The sequence below is a fragment of the Argentina anserina genome, chromosome 7 (genome assembly GCF_933775445.1).
Source record: "Argentina anserina chromosome 7, drPotAnse1.1, whole genome shotgun sequence".
NCBI classification, from domain to species: domain Eukaryota; kingdom Viridiplantae; phylum Streptophyta; class Magnoliopsida; order Rosales; family Rosaceae; genus Argentina; species Argentina anserina.
The window spans coordinates 8,088,320-8,109,167 of record NC_065878.1 but is presented as its reverse complement, the minus strand read 5'-3'; the positions used below and the strand labels follow the sequence as shown (position 1 = coordinate 8,109,167).

General features: G+C 39.1%; 3 protein-coding genes across 3 annotated transcripts in view; 1 reads left to right on the top strand and 2 right to left on the bottom strand.

Moving 5' to 3' along the window:
* Positions 1-20,848, bottom strand: part of LOC126802949 (uncharacterized) — a 358,993-nt gene that overhangs the window by 46,345 nt on the left and 291,800 nt on the right. The gene's annotated exons all lie outside the window — the stretch shown is intronic.
* LOC126802950 (uncharacterized) lies at positions 8,148-9,318 on the top strand. The gene has a single exon (XM_050530674.1). The coding sequence runs from the start codon at positions 8,184-8,186 to the stop codon at positions 8,472-8,474; it is 291 nt and encodes a 96-aa protein (XP_050386631.1). The 5' UTR covers positions 8,148-8,183; the 3' UTR covers positions 8,475-9,318.
* Positions 15,981-18,204, bottom strand: LOC126802936 (transcription factor bHLH91-like). Its single transcript, XM_050530659.1, has 3 exons — positions 17,144-18,204; positions 16,430-16,861; positions 15,981-16,326 (listed from the first exon to the last, which is right to left on the bottom strand). The coding sequence occupies exons 1-3, from the start codon at positions 17,870-17,872 to the stop codon at positions 16,222-16,224; spliced, it is 1,266 nt and encodes a 421-aa protein (XP_050386616.1). The 5' UTR covers positions 17,873-18,204; the 3' UTR covers positions 15,981-16,221.

The window sequence follows — 20,848 nt, the reverse complement described above, 5'->3', positions numbered from 1 at the left end:
ACAAAATCCATAGATATCTGCTCCCACTTCCAAAGAGGAATAGTCAGTGGTTTCAACATGCCAGCTGGTCGTTGATGTTCTGCTTTCACTTGCTGACATGTAAGGCACTTCGATACAAACTCTGCTACATCTTTCTTCATACCGTTCCACCAGAATTGTCTGCATAGATCCTTGTACATCTTGGTGTTCCCTGGATGGACGGTATAGCGTGAACGATGTGCCGTACGAAGAACCTCCTCCCGAAGATCATCACAATCTGGGACACACAATCTTGCCCCAAACCTCAACCCTCCATCGGGTCCAACTCTCCACTCAGAAGGACACTCATCAAGCGTATCAACTACGAGATCCGCCAACTTAGCTCGTGAGAGTCTATCCTGCGCTTGACCCTGTATGATCCTCGTGATCAATGTGGGTTGCACTGTGACACTACCAAGAAAGACCCTCGGTTCTCCTCCTGATGGTACCAAATCAAACTCTGATGCAGCTTCTAGCATGAACCATTCCTGGACCATAAGTGAAGCTACTACGCCTCTCGGTTTTCTGCTCAAGGCATCGGCCACCACATTTGCCTTCCCCGGGTGGTACTCTAATGTGAAGTCATAGTCCTTGAGGAGTTCCATCCACCTCCTCTGCCTCATATTCAGCTCCTTCTGTGAGAACAAGTACTTCAAACTCTTATGATCTGAAAAGAGTTGAAATTTCTCACCATACAAGTAATGTCTCCAAATCTTCAGGGCAAATACAACTGCCGCAAGCTCTAGGTCGTGTGTCGGATAATTCTTCTCATGAATCTTCAACTGTCTCGAGCCATATGCAACGACTCCTCCATGCTGCATCAACACACAACCCAAACCCTGAAGTGAAGCATCACTGTAAATGACATAACCACCACCACTAGAAGGAATTGTCAACACTGGAGCTGTGGTCAGTCTAGTCTTTAGTTTGCTGAATGCTTCCTCACATGCATCCGTCCACACAAACGGAGTATCTTTCTTGGTCAACTTGGTCAATGAAGATGCTATACTAGAAAACCCCTCGATAAACCTCCTGTAGTAACCTGCCAATCCGAGGAAACTACGTATCTCTGTAGGGTTCTTTGGACGACTCCAATTCTTCACCGCCTCTACCTTTGCCGGGTCCACTAGTACTCCATCCTTTGAGACAACATGACCAAGGAATTTGACCTCCTCTTTCCAGAACTCACACTTCTCTAGCTTGGCATACAGTCTCGCCTCCTTCAAGGTCTGCAACACTGTTCTCAGATGCACCACATGTTCTTCTTGTGTCTTGGAGTATATCAGAATGTCATCCACAAACACCACTACGAACTCATCCAAGTATGGACTAAATACTTGGTTCATCAAACTCATGAAGACAGCTGGTGCATTCGTTAGACCAAATGGCATGACAACAAACTCATAATGTCCATACCGGGTCCTGAAGGCTGTCTTCGATATATCTTCTTCCTTCACTCTGAGTTGATGATAACCGGATCTCAAATCAATCTTTGAGAACACTGTAGCACCTTTGAGCTGATCGAACAAGTCATCAATCCTAGGTAAGGGATACCTATTCTTGATGGTCACCTTGTTCAGTTCTCTGTAGTCCACACATAACCGCAGAGAACCATCTTTCTTCTTCACGAACAAAACAGGTGCTCCCCAAGGTGAAACACTAGGTCTAATGAACCTTTGGTCTAATAGCTCATCGATCTGCACCTTCAGCTCCTTAAGTTCATTCTGCCCCATTCTATATGGTGCCTTTGACACAGGTGCTGTACCGGGTACTACATCAATGCAGAAATCTACCACTCTTCGAGGAGGTAGCCCCGGTATCTCTTGGAACACTTCACCAAACTCAGATACTACCACAATGTCTGCGATAGATACTTTCTGATCCACTGTCTCCACGTGTGCCAAAACTCCTGATCTCATGGCGTTGTCGGACTTGAGGCAACGATAACGAAACACTGGCTCTCCAGGTCTATGAAAGGACACTACCATGTCAAAACAATCAATCACAGCATGCTGTGGTCTCAACCAATCAATCCCCAAGATCACATCATAAGTGTGGTCCGGAATCACAATCAACGAAGCAGAGAACTCTCTACTTCCAATCAATATAGGACAAGCTTTGCAGATTGTCTCTAACTCAAGTGACACTCCAAGGGGTGAAGTGACACATAAGGCGTCCCCGAGAGGTGTAGGAATCAATCCTAGCATCTCCACCACTGAACTAGCAATGAAAGAATGCGATGCTCCCGTATCAAACAATACTCTAGCAAGGTAGTCAAACAATGATAATGTACCTTCCACTCCTGTGTCTCGCTGGCCCACTGCGAACACTCTAGCTTGGCCCGCTGGTAGCTGTCTCTGCGGCCGTTCCTGCCTACCCTGAAGTGGTCGGGTACAATCTCGAGCTATGTGTCCCACTTGCCCGCACCGGTGGCAGCCTACTCTCTTCGGTTTCGGACATGCTGAGGCGTAATGTCCCATCTCATTGCAGCTATAACACCTCACTGCTGCTAATGGTCTGACTGGTGCTGCTCTGATGGCTAAGGGTGGCACCCTTGTCGGGGCCTGATAGTGGGGTCTTGGCCTCTTCCATGACCTATCCTTCGGCCCTGAGTGCTCGCTGCCTGTATAGACCGCCTTGCCTTTCCCCTTCGCATCTCTGTTCCCCACATCACCTGCTCGAGTCTTCTCTGCTTGCTCCAAACTCATAGCACTCTCAAATATCTGCTCCCGTGAAGTCAGGCAAAGGACTGATATCATGGTCTTGTACTCTTGTTTCAGCCCACGTAGATACTTCTGAGCTAAAGCAGTCGCACCCATAGGCCTGACATACCGATACAGTTGCGAGAATCGAGCATCATACTCTCTAATGGTCATGTCTCCCTGTACCAATGCCAGAAACTCCAACTCTAAGTCCTCCTGTACTGAGGCTGGGAAATACTTCTCTTGGAATATGGTGGTGAAATCTCCCCATGTGAATGTAGACACATCCACAATCTGTCTCATGCTCTTCCACCAATCTAGAGCATCACCCTTGAGAAAGAATGTAGCTATCTTTCTCTTCTCAATCTCTGTGCACTCTATCATCTCAAAATAAGTCTCCATACCCTCGATCCAATGGTCAGCTACCATGTGATCTAGTCCCCCATGAAATGTCGGAGCTGATAGTGCACTAATATCCTTGATCAGCTTCAACACTCGACCGTCATCTCTAACCGCAGGAGCTGGCTCATCCTGCTCCTCCTGCGGAGCAGCCTCCTCATAGAGGTTCTCCACGTTGCGGACTCGACCTGTGGCCCTACCTCGACCTCGGCCTACCCGCTCTACCTGTGGAGCAGCCTCCTCATAAAGGTTCTCCACGTTGCGGACTCGGCCCGCGGTCCTACCTCGACCACGTCCTCTCGCCCGTCCTCGGCCCTGTCCTCGGCCCTTATCGGCGTTCATCACCTTCAAACAACGAAACACTTAGTCAATACTTGTGAAATCTCGAATTCAACTAAAACAGATTCAATAGGTATTAACATGAAATTTCAGCATATGATGAATCATCGAAGTATCATCACGATACATCTCGGAGGACCAAACCATTAGGTATGGCTCCTAAAACACTCTCGCGTACCCGACGACATATCAATACCGAGGAGCATGTGATGGGGGCCCGCCTGCAGTCGGATCATCGCTCCCGGATGATATTGATAATCGCCAAATACGCACTTAGGCTCTGATACCAACTGTAACGACCCCAAAATTTCGAGCTTAAAAACTCAAAATTCTAAAGTCGTTAAACACAAAATAATCTCAATAAAATCGAAATCATTTAAGTGTAACAGCGGATCATTTCTGAGTTCTCAATACAACTCAGACAACCAATTATTACAACCCAAATTATAATCCATACACAAAATGGAAATGTAATAATTCTCACAAATCACTCACAAATCTCACAAATGAAAATACACAAATCCTCACACACGAATCCATGCTAAAATCTCACCACAAGTAGGATCCGAACGACTTCGAGCCTCTGTAGTCGTCACTCAACCACCACTAATCAGCACCTGCAGAATTATCCCCTACACCATCGAATTGGTGCACCGGGATTGTAAACACAAACCCGGTAAGCTTATAGCTCGTATGAGTAAAATCACAATACAGTTCGCATATCAATATATACGAAAGATCACAACACAACAAATATAAATGCCCCCATGAGCCAATGGTCAGCCCATCTGGTTGACCCAAAGAAATAGGAAATGAAAAGCTCATGAGGAAATTAAGTAACCCTTCTGGTTACCCAATGCATTTATAATACGGGTACCAAGAACGCTGGTACACATCTGTTACCCCTCTCGTAATACACCGTTGATATTGGATAGCCACCCGCTACCCAACATCCAAAATACACCGAGTACCCATGAGCAGATAACCACCCGTTACCTCACATGCAGTACTAAGGCAGACAGACTAGAGCTCTAACTGTATTGTAACTTTCGCCCGGCCAAAGGCTAGGTTCCGACTTGCCAAACACGCACAATAATCTCACATCATATTGTGCCAAAAATCAGGTCCGAAGACAATTCACATTTTAACAATCTCAATGTTAAAAATCACGTACAATAATCACACATCATATTGTACCACACATCACGTCCGAAGACAAATCACAATTTTTTTAACATTCTCCGTGATAAAATCATGTACAATAATCACTCATCATATTGTACGTTTTAAAACTTTCACGATATCACCACAATAAAAATCATAACAGTATATTATATAGCAAACTATATATATTCGTATTTATTACCATTTATACAATATATACATAGTCCACTATATCCTATACATGTCATATTTCATAAACACCTGAAGAATTACGTACAATATTCTCACATACTCATGCTCAATTTTCCGTCACCGAAATGACTATTTTTAATGCATTAATAACAGTACATAATTTAATGAACTATATATATATTATGTACCTATTACCATTATACTATATATATGTAGTCCACTAAATTATATACATGTTATAATTCATTTGATAAACACACTTGCAAAATGTTGAATCACCACGAGGGTAGATTCGTAAATTCAGTGAGATTTTACTCACCTTATTGACTTGAGCGTAAATCCTCAATTTCCGATAATAATCCCTTTCCTCGATTTAGCGATCACCTTAAAAAGATAAAACCAGCATTTAGAATCGTTTCGTAAACCTTTAAATGCCAAAACAGTAATATACGGTTACTGTTCAGCAATTTTGGTTTATACGAAATTACTGCTCACTGTTCACTATTCACGGTTACTGTACAATACTCAATTAATACGTATTTCTGTACGTATAAATATTAAATACGTATTACTGTACGTATAAATATTAAATACGTATTTCTGTACGTATAAATATTAATACGTATTTCTGTACGTATAAATATTAATACGTATTTCTGTACGTATAAAAATATTAAATACGTATTACTGTACGTATAAATATTAAATACGTATTTCTATACGTATAAATATTAAATACGTATTTCTGTACGTATAAATATTAATACGTATTTCTGTACGTATAAATATTAATACGTATTTCTGTACGTATAAATATTAATACGTATTTCTGTACGTATACGTACGATTTAATGTAAATACAAATTCAGTAAATAAAATTTACTAAATTACCCTTTTTACAATTTACTTTTTTACATTTACTGAAAGTAAATTATAATTACATTTACCGTAGGTAAAACTTAATTACATTCACCATACGTAAATAAAATTTACATTTACCTTTACCGTTACACAGTAAATTACCAAAATACCCTTTCAGTCGAAACTATTTACACCGCCTCACACGGCGGCGCGTGTGCCACACGCGCCACCTCCGGCCGGCCGCGCGTGGGGCCCACGCGCCGACGCCAACCAAGGCGCGTGTGATGCCACCGCCGCCCCATTCTTCTCCTTTTCTTCTTCCTCCTCCTCCCCGCGGCCTAACGCCGCCTCGTACCCCCTCCTACTAACCTCACGCGCCGCCTAAAGCGGCGGTAACCTCCCCTTCCATCTCTCCCTCCGATCTCCACCAACAACCTCCCAAATCAACCAAAAACATCACACAACAAACACACAATCCATCCTAGCACGTATCTCACCTCAATATGATGATGGAAAGCTCGTTTGGAGCTCGATGGTGGCGATGAAGATCGTTGCCGAGACTTGTAGAAGCTTGGCAACGTCGGCGTCCTCACGGCGGCGAGTCTCGAGCAGGCGAGCTGAAGGGTGGCAGCTGTGGTCCTCGCGACGTGGTTGAGCCGAGCGGTGCACGTCACGGCAGCCCTGTGTGGGAGATCGCCGGGCAAATCTTCGAGGTGCGGTGGGAGTGTTTCGGGGAGAGAGCGATCCGAAGGTGAGAGAGAGAGCTCGGGAAGAGGTGAGGGTGTTCGATCGTGAAGGAGAGGAGGATGGGAGAGCTCGGGTTGCGACGATCCGAGGGTGAGAGAGAGAAGGTCGAGAGAGTGAGAGAGAAGAGAGAAAGGGAGAGCGGCGGGATGAGAGAGAGGGGAGAGAAAGGGTTTCTGATTATGGAAACCCTAATCCCATAATTATCTATTTATACTAGTTTCCAAATCGGAAACTAACTTCCGACGTTAATAACTTTTACCTCCGACGTCCGATTCGAACGCGTCACATATACACGAACTCGTATCGACGAGCTCTACAACTTCCGTGAAGAAAGTTTTCGCAACCGATCGACGGAATAAAAGTCGATAATTACGTTCGGAAACGTAACGTTTTCTTATTAAACGTTCTCGGAACGCTTCCGTTTCCGTTTCGTAACGATTGCTAACAACTCAAATTCGATTTAAAACAAACTTCACAACTCAAAAGAATTTAATTAAATTCAAATATTGTTTGAAAACGTGGGTTATTACAATTTTATTACTTGTCGGATTTTTATGAGCCAGGCCTCACGGGGTTTTACAGGTGTTTGGCGGCTAGGCTGAGTTTCACATCTCTAAACTAAGTCCGACCCTCTAAACACGGAAGCAGACTTTGACGGGCTTTCTCGCGGGCCGGGCCGAGTGAAAACCCATCGGGTTTGCGGGTTTCTGTGGGCTCATCGGATCGTCGGGCTAAATGATGAACCCTCCATCCCTTTTAGCATGGTGATTAAAAGTTCGTGATAAAACACCGAGCCAAACAAGAATAGTAATTTACAAATAACAAAGTACTTAATTAAATTAATTTTCATTACAAAAATAACAAACTATTCAAAAGTATCAGAGAATAATTTAGTTTACAAATAACTCACTACTTAATTTGATAAAGTAAATAAGGACCAAATGATGACAAGTTGCTACATGTCATAAAATATTTTACTTTTTTACCCCTATTTGACCCATAATGTTTGCTACTATGAATGAAGATGTTATCTCTTACTGTCGATTATAAAAACTAACTGCTACCGTCGACTATAAAAACTAACTGCTATTGTCGAGTTAAAAACTAATTGTTACTGTCGATTTGGAAGACACCTGTTATTGTCAAATTGGAAGGTACATGCTATTGTCGACTATGAATCTAACTACTACTGTCGACTTGGAAAGTACATGCTACTATCAACTTGGAAGGTACCTGCTACTGTCGACTATAAATCTAGCTAATACAGTCGACTGAGTAACTAATTGCTATTTTGGTTTTTGGTTAGCAAAATTCAAAAATTCAAAATTTCTCAAAACATATGCAATATGGTACTTAAATGAAAGCTCATGACATAAGGAACAACTTTATATATTGGCTCACCTCCAAATTGGCGGTGGTTTGGCCGGAAAATTTAAATTTACAAAAAAAAACTAAAAAATGAGAAGAAAGAAATTTGTTAGATCGACATTTGTTAATTATCACGAAAATAAGGGTATTTTGCATATTTTTGTATTAATTTATTAATATTTTTTTAATTTATTTTTTAGACTTGGTATTATGTCTTAATTTGTATAAGAAATATAAAAATTGAGTTTTTAATTTATTTAAATGTGGTATAATTAATTTTTTATTACAAAAATCTCGATAAATATAAAAGGTGCGCTCAGTAGAGATACGGATACGACGCTCTGTGACTCCACCTATTCATGTGAACAACGAAGTCTGAAGTGAAGCCGGGGCATGTCTCTGTTGTCAAAACAAATGAAGGGTTTGATATGGGCAACTGCAGAGGACTTGGCTAGAAACAGAGGACAGGTTCTGTCTTTGTATCGTCAGATACGGAGAAGCATCAATTCTCCAAATCTGCCTCTGAATTTGGCTGCAAGACTCGCCAAGAAAGCAGAGGTCAAAGCCATCTTCATGTTGGCTTCCGAGGAGAGATCACTGCATAACATTCAGGACCTCGTTGATGCTGCCGACTACTCTCTATCGCTCTTGAGGAACGGAGAGATACCCAAGTATATTCAATGAGGGTGAGTTCTTATCTTTTGTTTTCCAACCCATTTGGATTGATTATGATGTAAGCTGCTTGTTTGATTGTGTTTAGAATACGGATTGTTGTTTGCTCTAATTTTGAATGTTACCCAATTGTTGCTAGTTCTGAAACTCTTTGCAAGGTGTTTTCTTTTTGTTTATTAATTGTCTGGAAAACGATTGTTATGTTTTTGCATTTAGAAATTGCATCAGGTTGTGAATAACAGATGAATATTGGAAATCATAATGAAAATTTCGATACTGGCAGTGAGTCGTGATTGGGTTTCATATATATGTTGTGGTGCTATTTAAAAAGATAAGGACTGTGTAGTGGAGAAACTAATTATATACGCATCAAAATGGGCTGACAATTTCATTTTAGAAATTTCAATTCATATCTGTTGATTGTTTACTTATGCGCTTGTTAGTTGCATTTGTTGTATTATGATCTGAGAGTTGCCATTATCATTATCAACTGGGCTTTGTAGAGAAGTCGTGCCAAGAAATACATGTGTTTCTGGAAAATAGATTGTCGAGGGTAAACATCTTTTGATGTTGAACTAAAAAGATGCGTTGTAGGATTCTTTATTCAGCCCAGTCGTGTTTGTTATTTTGCTAAATGATACTTTCTTTGGTATTGACTGATTTTCCATTTGATTTGGTTTTCTTTTTTGGTCAGCTGGTCTTTCATTGTATTTGCTCAATGTTTATTTCTTACTATTGAATGTAATACTGATGCACAAGATGAAATCGAACTTACAAAAATTTACATTCTCAACTTCCGTATTAAAACTTTAACCAGTGGACCAAAATTCTAGCATATGCTCTTTACATACAAGGGACGCAGAGGACTGAGGACAATTTTTTACATCGTTGATTTGGGAGTCGAAATGTAGTTTTATAAGTACTGGTATAGCTTACATCCATCGTTTATATCGATCAGGGTAGCTTCAATAGAGGCATCAGGTTACAGTTTGCTATGCCTTTTGCCTTCACTACTCCATCTGGTTTTACTTGAAATGAACTTAACCCGCCCTGCGTCAGGTCTGTTTTTTTTTTTGTTAAAATATTATTTTTAAATCCAATGCCCTCATTGCATAAACTCGGAATTAGCCTCAGCAGTCTAGCATAGAAATCAAAACCATACTACCTAATTTTTGGGGAAAATAAAAACTAGCTGCCTTCAGAGTCAAGTCTCCTCCAATTTCTGACTAAAATTATCATTCAGTTACAAAAGAAGGTAATACGCATCAATTAAGGAAAATCATCATGATGAGACGCGCGAGCGTCACACAATTAACCCTATAAAATGTCATCGTTAGTATATGATAAGCATGGATCGTTCAGTCCGGAGAATTGAAAAGAACTCTAAAATTTTAGTGTTACAAATAATGAGGGTTTGAGATTGATTTTTTTAACTACTAAAATACAACATAAACTACTATTTACATGATCATATTCTCTTTTATCAAACAAAACCAAATTTACCAATGTACCATATAATTATAAGTTTGGTTCTAACATGCATTCTAACCCAACTGATTACATACTTTTAGACACCGATGAGCCTTAGATGAACATCTAATCATGCAAGATTTCTATTAACATTTAGGTTGACTTAGGGCCTCACCTAAATTGCATGCATTCAACTTTAAAAACACTTAGAATCAAACAAGATCACATATAAACACCAAATATTTGTCGGAGACATGCTTCACGGTGGCGTCACTCACCATGGAATACATGTAAATTTCCAGAATTTTCCACTTTAATTAACACAAACTGAATCTACTTAGGGCATGATTCGATTTTTGTCAATATGGTTGATGAAGATAGCACTCAAACAATCTTAGGGACTGCATTCAAGCATTAAATTCATATGCACAAATATGAAAATTTGCTAAAAGCATTACATGAAAAGTAGAACACAACAATAGAAAGACAAATTTTAATAATTATAAGAACAAAGGTTCAGCATAGTCTCAAAACAAATATAATCTGAAAATTCTGAGGCAAATACAAAACCAATGATTCCACATAAACAACAAACTACAATCCTCATAGACAAATAATTGTAGAATAACACAAATGAGCGAAGGCATGAAGATGAGTTGCGAGAATCACACGTTGTAAGAACCTTAGAGGTACAGCTGCAATGGGTGAAACTCGGTGGAGATGGTGATGGTATTATGGTGGACGGCTTGCTGTTTTGTGTGGGGAGTTTATGGTGGTATTTTAAAAGAGTTTTGGCTCTTGTTTGCTAAGGAGAAGTGATCATTTTTCTGTGTGAATGATGTGCTATTTATAGAGGCAAAGGAAGAGAGGCTGCTCGATAATGGGCTAGACTCACTCTTGGATGCACGGTTGGGATTTCCTCCATAGGTTAGATCACATGGCTCCTCTCTTTTCTCTTTATGTTCAGTCTTTATCTTCTCATTTCTCTCAACTGATTTGACTTCCTCTCATTCTCTTTCTCTTTTAATTTGGTTGTCTCCTTGATTATTATAGCTTGGACCTTTTCTCCTCAATTTGTGGGCTGTCGTTCTCTCTCTCTCTTATCTATTCCTTCATTTTAGCTACATTTTCTCTCATGTGCACTTTTCTTTTTGTTTAAGTAATCCCTCATTTATCTCTTTATTGTTTCTCTCTTTTTCTTTCACTTAATTTTGTCATTGTTGGGTGTAATCTCATTTGATCAATTCCTTCTTTTCAGTCGTGCTCTCTCTCCTTTCCTCTTAAAATATGCTGCATGGTTTCCTTGTTTTAAGGGTAGCACAGTTGTTCTCTTCCTTTCTCACAGCTGTTCGTTACTTAATTTCTTGTTAATTATCTTCTCCTTTTATTTTGCACGGCACTCTCCTTCTTTCTCTCTTGCATTATCTCTTCATTCAAATATGAAAATAAGAAAAGAAAAGAATAAATACAGGATAATACATTAAGTTAACCATGTTCTAATCTAGACAATTGTTGTCTTAAAAAAGACACATATGTAATAGATAAGCTCATTTAGATTAGGAAAGTTTCTATTTTCACAACAGGGAACTTGCTCGATCAAGTAAGTTACTAGATTAGAAAAGTTCAATTAGGAAAGTTACGGAATAAGAGTTTTAGTTCAAGTAGGACTTTCCAAATTGGTATGTTTCCTAGTCCCAAAGGGACTCCTAATGCAAATAAGATTATCAACTTACCACAAATGTTATAGAAACGGCGAATAATGAAGATTTCTAATCTAACTAGGTTTCCTAGTTCCACAATGAATCCTACTATAAATAGAACTCTCGACAATTTTTGCGTTTTAAGCCTATTTTTGCACCATAATGCAACCAACGCCACCAAAGACTCCTAACTCGACTAAATGACTTAAGACTATAACAATAAGAGCTAAACAAACTACAAATAGAGGTAAAAATATGTTAAGAACGTTGCACAAAAGGCTCCTATCACATCATCTTTATTCATTGATAAAGATGCCTTATATATAGGCATTACATTGAGTATCTCGTTGAATAAGCGATTATATATCATTTTTTATCTAGATTAATCTATACTAATTAGGACAAGATACACTGGAAGATTACGAAGAGTAATTCTCCTACAACACTCCCCTTTGTATCGCGATCCTAATGTGTTATGGTGCAATATTGTTGCCTCGCTAAAAACATTGCCAAGCAAAACAAACCTCTTGGGTAAAATAAAAAGCTTGGTTGAAGGGGAAAAAACACAACACACCAACTACAATTGAAGATAATATGTGGCATAGAGTCTCCCTAAAGTCTGCAAAACAACTCCCCATGATCGGTAACTCAATCTTGGAGTTTAGATAGATAGCGTATACGAACGGTCTTCACATTCTTCAAAAGTAGCAATTGGTAAATGATTTGAATATCAAATCTCACCAAACGTTCTTAAATCAAACATGTACACTTATCCATACATGGATCAAAATAAAGAGAATTGCATAACAACTCAAAATAAGAGTTTGCAATGAAAAACATATTTACGCGTGGTATGAGTTTCACACACTTAAACAATCATAAAATCTTCGATACAATAGGTATGGATGAACCGTGAAAAGTTATGGAAAGTAGACACCAGTGACTTTCCATTGATATATGATTCACAATCTAGTTCTTTTATAGCGGATTACAAAGCTCTGTCGAATTTGACTCAGCTGCAGGTTCTGGATAGATCCGTCCTATTTTACTAAAATAGCTATAACTTACTCAATATAATAGATATTGTAAATGGTGGGTGTTCCTGGAAAGTAGACAGATAGAGCTTTCCAATGGTATCCAATTCACCATTTTCCAATAAGTGAGCTGCCATATAGGTCCCGTGGAAGTTGACCTACGAATGTGGACAGATTATGGCATCGCTTCATTAAAGTGTCTTTTGTGTTAGGATATAGGATTTGACGTCGTAAACATGCTGTGATATAACTGATAGGATGAGTCTAAACTCTTCTCTTTCTCACTACGCCGAACAAAGATATAACTGATAGGATTTACATGTGCGGTGTTGGCATTACCTGACCAATGACCTATCTTTTTGTTAAAATTGGATCCTACGGCTTTCCAGGAGGCTGTGGCGGCGACGTAGGCCGATCAACACCATCAATTCCTGCAAGATAACACTTTCCATGTAGGCTAATCTACAATGTTGGAATTTTGCTTCAACAGAGTATGTATGGTTCGACATCGAACTCATTCAACATCATCATTCTTCGAGATCTCTCTTTGGATTGGTATTGACATTGAGGCGTCTCCTAATGATAACCATCATCCAAGAAAACATACGAGTGAGTATCATTGATCATATATCAAGTTGTGCTATAACTCGCATTCAACAAGTATTATCGAACCAAGTGGTCTCTCGACATGTACGTAAGAGCCATGGCCTAGTGACACCATCTACCACATTTATGGAGTCACCGTGTCACCAACAAAGAGTGACTACATGTCCATTTGTCGGACATCAATCCTTACAGGCATAGTTGCAGCATGTATACCTGATCTAGTCACTTCTATTTATATGACTATTAGGAACATGATGAGGCACAGTGGGACAAACCACGACAAAACTAATTCGTTTAGCTTGAACAATCTTGTTCTTCTCTCCCCCTAACGACGGAGAGATTGACTCATCAAAAATGGTTAAACAAGATCGCTTGTTAAAGTCTTTATATGCGGACATAGGTGGAAGTTCATGTCTTATTGAAAGACAAAATTGAACATCAAATAACCCATCATTATGTGCTTGTGGAGGCGCAATTTGACACATAAAATATGTGGACGATAAGCTGTTAATATAATCCGTTAACAAACATGCATATTGTTGGACTTGAAACACTAACATGCGAATTGTTACAACTGTAGCGTCAATGATGGAGGTATAGATGGATACCGTAAAACAAGACACTACAAGCCATATCTTATGGTTCATATTGTTGGTTCGTTGGAAGCTTGGGCACATCAATAACCAATACTGAATCTCTGTTTTACACTTCCTTGAATGGTTTACTAAATTTCTGAACCGCGAATGTATGACATTTTAGGAGAAATTAAACATGGGTGTTAGGAATCCAATGACACCGGTCTCACAGCCGGAGCCGGTCGGAAAAGCACCGAATCGGCTGTAATACTCACCTGAGGTCAGTGACCACTTGTGTTGAGCGGATCCCCATGTTGCAGATCTCCAAATGGGCTCAAATTTTATGGGTAGGTAGCCTTGGATGTTAGGAATCAGTGGCCTCAAGTAGCACCTCAATGCCCCACGTAAAATTAGGTGAACCGGTCCTCACAATGACCAGTCCGCAATTTTTAAATCCTAAAATTTTAGGATTTTTCAACTTTTGTCATTGTTTTGGGTGCTCCATAACATCGAAGTGTCATGGTTTGAGTTATACCATGATATATGTATCACCATAAGATATTTTAGCCTCAAAATGAATCATGATAAACCAATTTAGGCTTCTATATTATGTCTCATTCACTTTAGCGTAGGAAGGTGTATGTCACTCTTAAACTTTGCTAAAGAATAAGCTTAGAGATTGAGCATAGTCAATGGAGGATCATAGAGGGGGCTTATGCACTGATTAATACATAGATTACATCTCCATTACTTTGGAGGAATAATACTGATCCATATAACATCTTTGCTCAAAATAATAGCCTATATGAGTCACCGATTCATTATTAATAGAATCATAGTATCATGAAAAAATATAATTCACACTATTTCGACTCATGAGATGCACTACATTATTAGAAGCGATACATAATAACTCTTTCACAATGAGTTTGTAGGTGATAAATAATGTTGGCACAATGGTTGCCTTCAAGTAGCTTATCGTCTTACCAATTTTTATGTATGGTATCGTTGTGAATTCATCGATGTAGACAAGTACTATGACAAAAACCATTTCATAGGTTCAATTGCTCTCTTGATGCATAAAAATATGTGACTTGAATCATAACGCCATAAGACATTGTTCTCTTCGTAGTCAAAATAGATTAAAAACTAAATGCATTAATAGCTTTAAGTTCTTCTAGCTATGCACTCAAAATCTCTTGAACATATTCATAAACAAGAATACAGAGACAAGTAGTCTTAGGTCAAGACATATAAATATCACAATATAAAGCTCGGCAAGTGCACTAATATAGTCCAAAATGGTCGCATAACGTTACTTAAAGGTTTTAGACCCTCAAACGTCATTCAAGTGTGATTTTGACATGCAAATATCATACATATACACCATAGATCCAAATACAAGGATCGGTGTTTCCTAGGCATACCCAAAAAGGGTTGCCGGCGTAAAAAAAATAGAGCCAAAAAGGCTAGGAGTTCGTGAGGAGGCCGTGCAGGGGAGGCTGCGGGGGGCTTGGGGCCGTGATAAGAGCTCGGCCAATTTTTGATGCCATTAGGGGTAAAACTGGGCAGTGGACGGAACATTTTGGCGATACTGCCAAGTCTGTAACTCGCGATCTTGTTATAGTTTTCCACTCCCCTGATCTTGTACGAGTGTTAGTTCAATTCGAGCTTTCTGAAAACATCACATATTTTAAAACAGTGGAATATAGAGTGCATTACATAACATGTAACACTACAAATCATCACCAAAACAGGGGGGAAATATGTCATAACAAGAAATCAATCAAGGCTTCATTATGGCAACGAGACATAAATATGCTACAACAAGCATTGTTGGTTCGAAATAAAGCCGAGAGCAAACGCTCATGGCTCAGAGTCCTTCAGCGTTTGGCAATGTTAGTTTGCAAAGTGTTGATCAAAATCAATATATGATGACCTAATCCGCCACAGATTATAGAGAACCAAAACAGATGTATTTTGACAACATCAAAGATCATATAAGTGTGCATTTGCCACACAAAGATTGTGTAAGCCTGACTTATGCCACAATTAAATTGTGGGTTTATGTAGGTAATGTCATGTAGTATGTAATGCTTTACACTGCATTAAATTATGAGAGGCTATACCTTAATAATTGTTGTGTCACACAACTTATGCTCAATATATGAGAGGCTATACCTTTATAATATGAGAGGCTATAATATCCTCAAATCCCAGAAGTCACATATATAGTATTCCATGTCATGCTCTCTGTCACACCAAGATTATTGTCCAGTTCTTTAATCTCTCTATTAATCAGCATCATATATGATATAATGTAGTTAGACGAACTTAATATAAATAAACATATTGTAAAGACTTGGTAGTCCTTTTACTCATAACTATTGGTAGGTGGAGTTGCAGCATACTGCCTGTCCAGGGCCTCAATGAGCTTGTTTGCAATGGCACTGGCATACAAAGAAGACCCTTCATACATCTGCACAATACAAAAACAGCAAAAAAAAAAACCAATTATTTAAAACAATGCATGAAGAAATGACCCAACTAAAACAAATCCATGAGATAAAGTAAGCACAAACGTTGGTGTTGAACAAGAAGCTGTATGAATTCCCAATGTGTCCCCCAGCAGCATGCTGAAGTTCAAGCTGAAACTCATCAAGAAGCTTGGAAACAGATAGCAACAGATTGATCTTCTTCCTCTGGATCAGTTTGATGGTGACTTCATCATCAATAATTCGGACATCGACCTCAGTGTCTTTAGACTTCCTTTGCAGCCATGAGCTCCTCAGAGACCCATTGTTGTAGGAGTGGTCATGATCAGGGTCACCAAGAGGCTTCATGTTACAGCTCTCATCGTCATCTCTGGCACCTATGTCCTGCTCAGTCTTGTGCCTCTTGCTCCTCTCTCTTCCACACCTTTTCTTCTCCACAAGAAGTTTCAGCTCACTCACAGTCCTCTTGAGCTCCTGTATGTAATCAATGGCGTCTCCCACCACAGATGCTCGATCAGGCTGTGCTCCAAATTCCATACATTCAGCAAAATTGTCAGCATTATACCAAAAACCAAGAAACAGTCATGAATTTATTGATTATATAATTGATCTTCAAGCTATCGAAACAACTAGCAGAATCAGCATTGTAATGCCAAAATAATTGGAATATATGCTTTTATGAAAATGATCAATAAGGTTATTGAAATCAAAGGACTAATTGCACCCATTTCCCCCAGACAGACACCAACCAAAACAACCATGGCCAAACCCAAAATCAAGTTCTGAAATTGAGACCAATACTTTGGTTGGGTTAGGAACAAGATCCCTCAAAGCAGAGAACTTGTCGTTGAGCTGGACTCTCCTCTGGCGCTCAGTAGCAAAGTGCTTGGTCCCTTTATTCCCACCAGTTCTCCCTCTTCCAAACGTCTTCATCTCCTTGGAAAACTCCAGCACCCCATTCTCAAACAACTGCCTGCTCCCATCGTCCACCTCATCCCCACCATTGCTAAACAAACTCGACCCTCCACCACCCAAGTTGTACCCATGTGGCAGCGAATGCAGCAGCTCCCTGAACAGCGGCGGCTGCGGCTGCGGAGGCAGCTGGAACATCGGGTCATACATGGCCGAGGAGTCCTGCACCTCGTACCCGAAAGACCCCGGATTGGTGAAGGTAATGGAGGAGTGTGGAAGCACAGAGTTAGAGGACGGCAGGTGGAAGAGGCTGAGCAGGTCAGGTGCTGGAACTGGTGGCAGTTGTTGTTGTTGCATTTCATTGTTGTTGTCCCAGTTTGTGTCTTGGTGTTGGGTCTCAAAGGGGTTGAGAAGATGAGAGTTAATGGTGGTGGTTTGGTCCATGGTGGCAAACCCCATCTCGTTTTGAAGCTGCTGTTCGATTTCCATGGCGGCGTTGTGGTGGTGGTGGTAGTTGGAGAGTTCTTCTTCCATGGAGAGCCTGCTCAGGTTCTCATCATGGGGAAAGGTGGTGGGGGTGTGGCTGTGGAAAACAACTTCTGGGGCTGATTCTGGCATTGGGTTGAGTACTGTTATTGGGATCAAAATGGAACAATAGGAGAAAGAGGTTGATCCTTTTGATGAAATTAGCTAGAACCCAAGAATCAGAAGAGGAAGGAGGGATGGTTGGGTTGGTCGGTTCACAAAATAAACAAGTGGTGTTTGGGAAAGGGAGGGCTTTATATGACTGAAAATATGCAAAAATGGGAGAGATGGTTGGTTGGTAGGTGCTTTTGTTTTTGTTGGACTGAAAGTTTTCCCAGAACAGAGGCACAGCTGGGAGTTTGTTACTGAGATTCCCATCACTGTGGCCCCATTCAAAGTCTCCTCGTTCTGAAATGTATTTTGCATTTGGGTTCCTCCCTTCGCTCTTCAATATAGGCTTTGTAGTTTGTAATATACGCATAGAAATTTGGATTTGATTTCCAACAATTTCTCTATTCAATTAGTTCTTACTTTTATCTTTACTTAGAGGATGAGACCAGACATTGACAATTAGACATATCGGAGAGTAATGAGTAACTTTAATGTGCCTGACCATCTGAAACATTTGTTATAAGTTGCCATCTAAAACATTCATTGAGGGTCATGCATGCTGCATGCATTTTACCTGTTAAATTGGGTTTTATTACGAAGAAAAGGAAAAGGTAATAGACATTCGTTTACCTCATCACCAATAATAACTCTTAACTATCCAGACTGAACAATGAAACTCAAGAACAACCTAGTGTTAAAATACTATTAAAATAAACTAGACGATGCTCCATATGAATTTAATATTACAGATATTATTGTGTGACTGTAGGACAAGTTGATCGCTTTTTATGGCCGTATTTTAATAAACGATCCATCACTCTTTCTCGTTTTACCTACATGTACATGCCCCTTTAAATAACTGGAACCACATACATATAGGGCGGAACCAGAATTTGAGTGTAAGGGTGGTCCAAAATTTTTTATCTTGAGAAACCATTAAACTTGATAGGGAAAAAAAATGAAAGATGATTTCATTATTCTTATTTAGGAAATACAAAGAGATGAAAAAAGAGAAAATATACATTTCAAATGTGATATAATCGCCATAATGCATTACAAATGAAAGTATTTATAGTTAATTTTTTATTAGTTTTTTTAAATAAGATACTATTTTCTTAATTTAAGAGAGCTCCGTCAATAAAATTTAGCATGAAATAAGGTACACTTAACATAAGTAATGAAATTTATTTGGACTATTTAGGAAGCTAGGGGCCTGGACCATCCCATACTTCAGTCTAGATCCTAATCCTTTTAGTTTTAGAAATCTTTTAATTAACTATGACTTCATTTTTGTTTTTAGTAATACAATCTTTAAATTAACTAATTTTAAATATATATATTTGAGAATCAGGTGTGAATGAATCGGTACATAATTGTTGTTTTTACTGTCGTTTGTTATCATTTTCTTTTCTACGATTGGTTGTTTAGTTGGTGTTAGAGTTATTAGTTGTTGTTTTTTTATGTAAGTGCTAGTGTGACTGCCCTCAAACCTTCATTAATGAAACCGTCGAATACAAGGGGGATGTGAACTGTAAACCTCTTATTATAAATACCTGACATAATATCAAAGATATATACAAACAAGTACCTAAAATTAGGGGTGTTGGAGTTATTAGTAGGTGTTACAAAATTATCTTTTATAAATTATGTTAAGTAGTTTCCAAAGCTTTATGGCACAAAATTCGTTTCTTGACAATGTCGGATAAGCTAATATTATCGAAAGCCAAGTTTGTAGGCTTCAAACTGTACACTTTCAAGGAGGCAAGCTAGTTGTGTGATTTTTTTTTTAAAGATATAATTGCCTTCTTCCCTTCTCCTCTGTCTTAACAACTAGCAGGGTACACGTTTATATCATCCAACTGCTGAGACCTGATGATAGTGCTGGTGGAGTACATAAACCATAGAACTCAAATTAACTCTAGCAATATTCTTGGAGCCTAAAATCTGAATAATGAGACAAGAAGGTTTGTCTTTGTTCGAAGGCGATAGTAATTTAGGGAAATGGGTTCAGTAACTTTATTGAGGCTTAGAAATTTACAAAGGAGAAGCATCACTTGCTAAAAGAATTCGTGTTTCGCCGCACAAGCATGAGCGGCTATCAATTGTTTGCATCTAAGGCCGACCCTGCTTTGGTTTTCCACCATCGGCAATGAAAACCCCCAATTGTTTCTTCATTTTCTTGTAGCAAAGCCAGTATGTTGCAATTGGGAAAACTAATGATTTATAAAGTTCCATTAAACACTATTTGTGATGAGGCTTCTGATCGTGCTGTATATATGTCGTATGAATTGGAGAAACTTTTGAATAATGCTTCTGTTTTCAATATTATTCTATCTAAGATTATCTTCAAGTTTCTAACTTGGTGTGGACATCCTGCTGGGACAAACACAGCATCTCCAAGTTTTTGTTTAAATGTCCATGGTTCAAAATTGGTGGACTCCTCCATATGAGTTTTGGGTTCTGAATTACATACATACATGCTCTTTTCCTGGTGGATAGGAGTTGAACCAAGGACATTTAACACAAATTTTGGCTTTTCTTGATATTGACTTTATTTGTCACATAAATTTTCAAGCATATGTTAGTAGTGATCAAGTATGATGAATACGAGAATAATAAAAATGTAATTGAACATAATGTAATTCTTTATTGATTGATAATAAAGCCTATATATAGGCATTACATACGGAGTATCCCGAAAAATCAGAGATTCATATCTATAACATTAAAGAATAATCTACTCCAATAAGAACATAAATAGACTAAGACACATAAGGGTAGAATAATAATTCTCCCGGAATACTCCCTCTTGTGTCGCATGCCAAATCGGGTTGCATACTGCACATTACGTTGGCTCGGTAAATATCTTGTAAAACAAAATTTAAAAAACCACTTGGGTTAAAAATAAAGATTGATCGAAGGAGAAAAAAAGCACAACACACCATCTACATTTGATAG

Bases quoted from the DNA above. Each gene is read 5' to 3' on its own strand.
- LOC126802936 (XM_050530659.1), bottom strand. From the start codon at position 17,872: ATGCCAGAATCAGCCCCAGAAGTTGTTTTCCACAGCCACACCCCCACC. The intron at 16,862-17,143 runs GTATTGGTCTCA...TTTGGAGCACAG, and splicing joins TTGTTCCTAACCCAACCAAA to CCTGATCGAGCATCTGTGGT. The intron at 16,327-16,429 runs GTTTGTGCTTAC...TGTATTGTGCAG, and splicing joins GCTTCTTGTTCAACACCAAC to ATGTATGAAGGGTCTTCTTT.
- LOC126802950 (XM_050530674.1), top strand. From the start codon at position 8,184: ATGTCTCTGTTGTCAAAACAAATGAAGGGTTTGATATGGGCAACTGCA.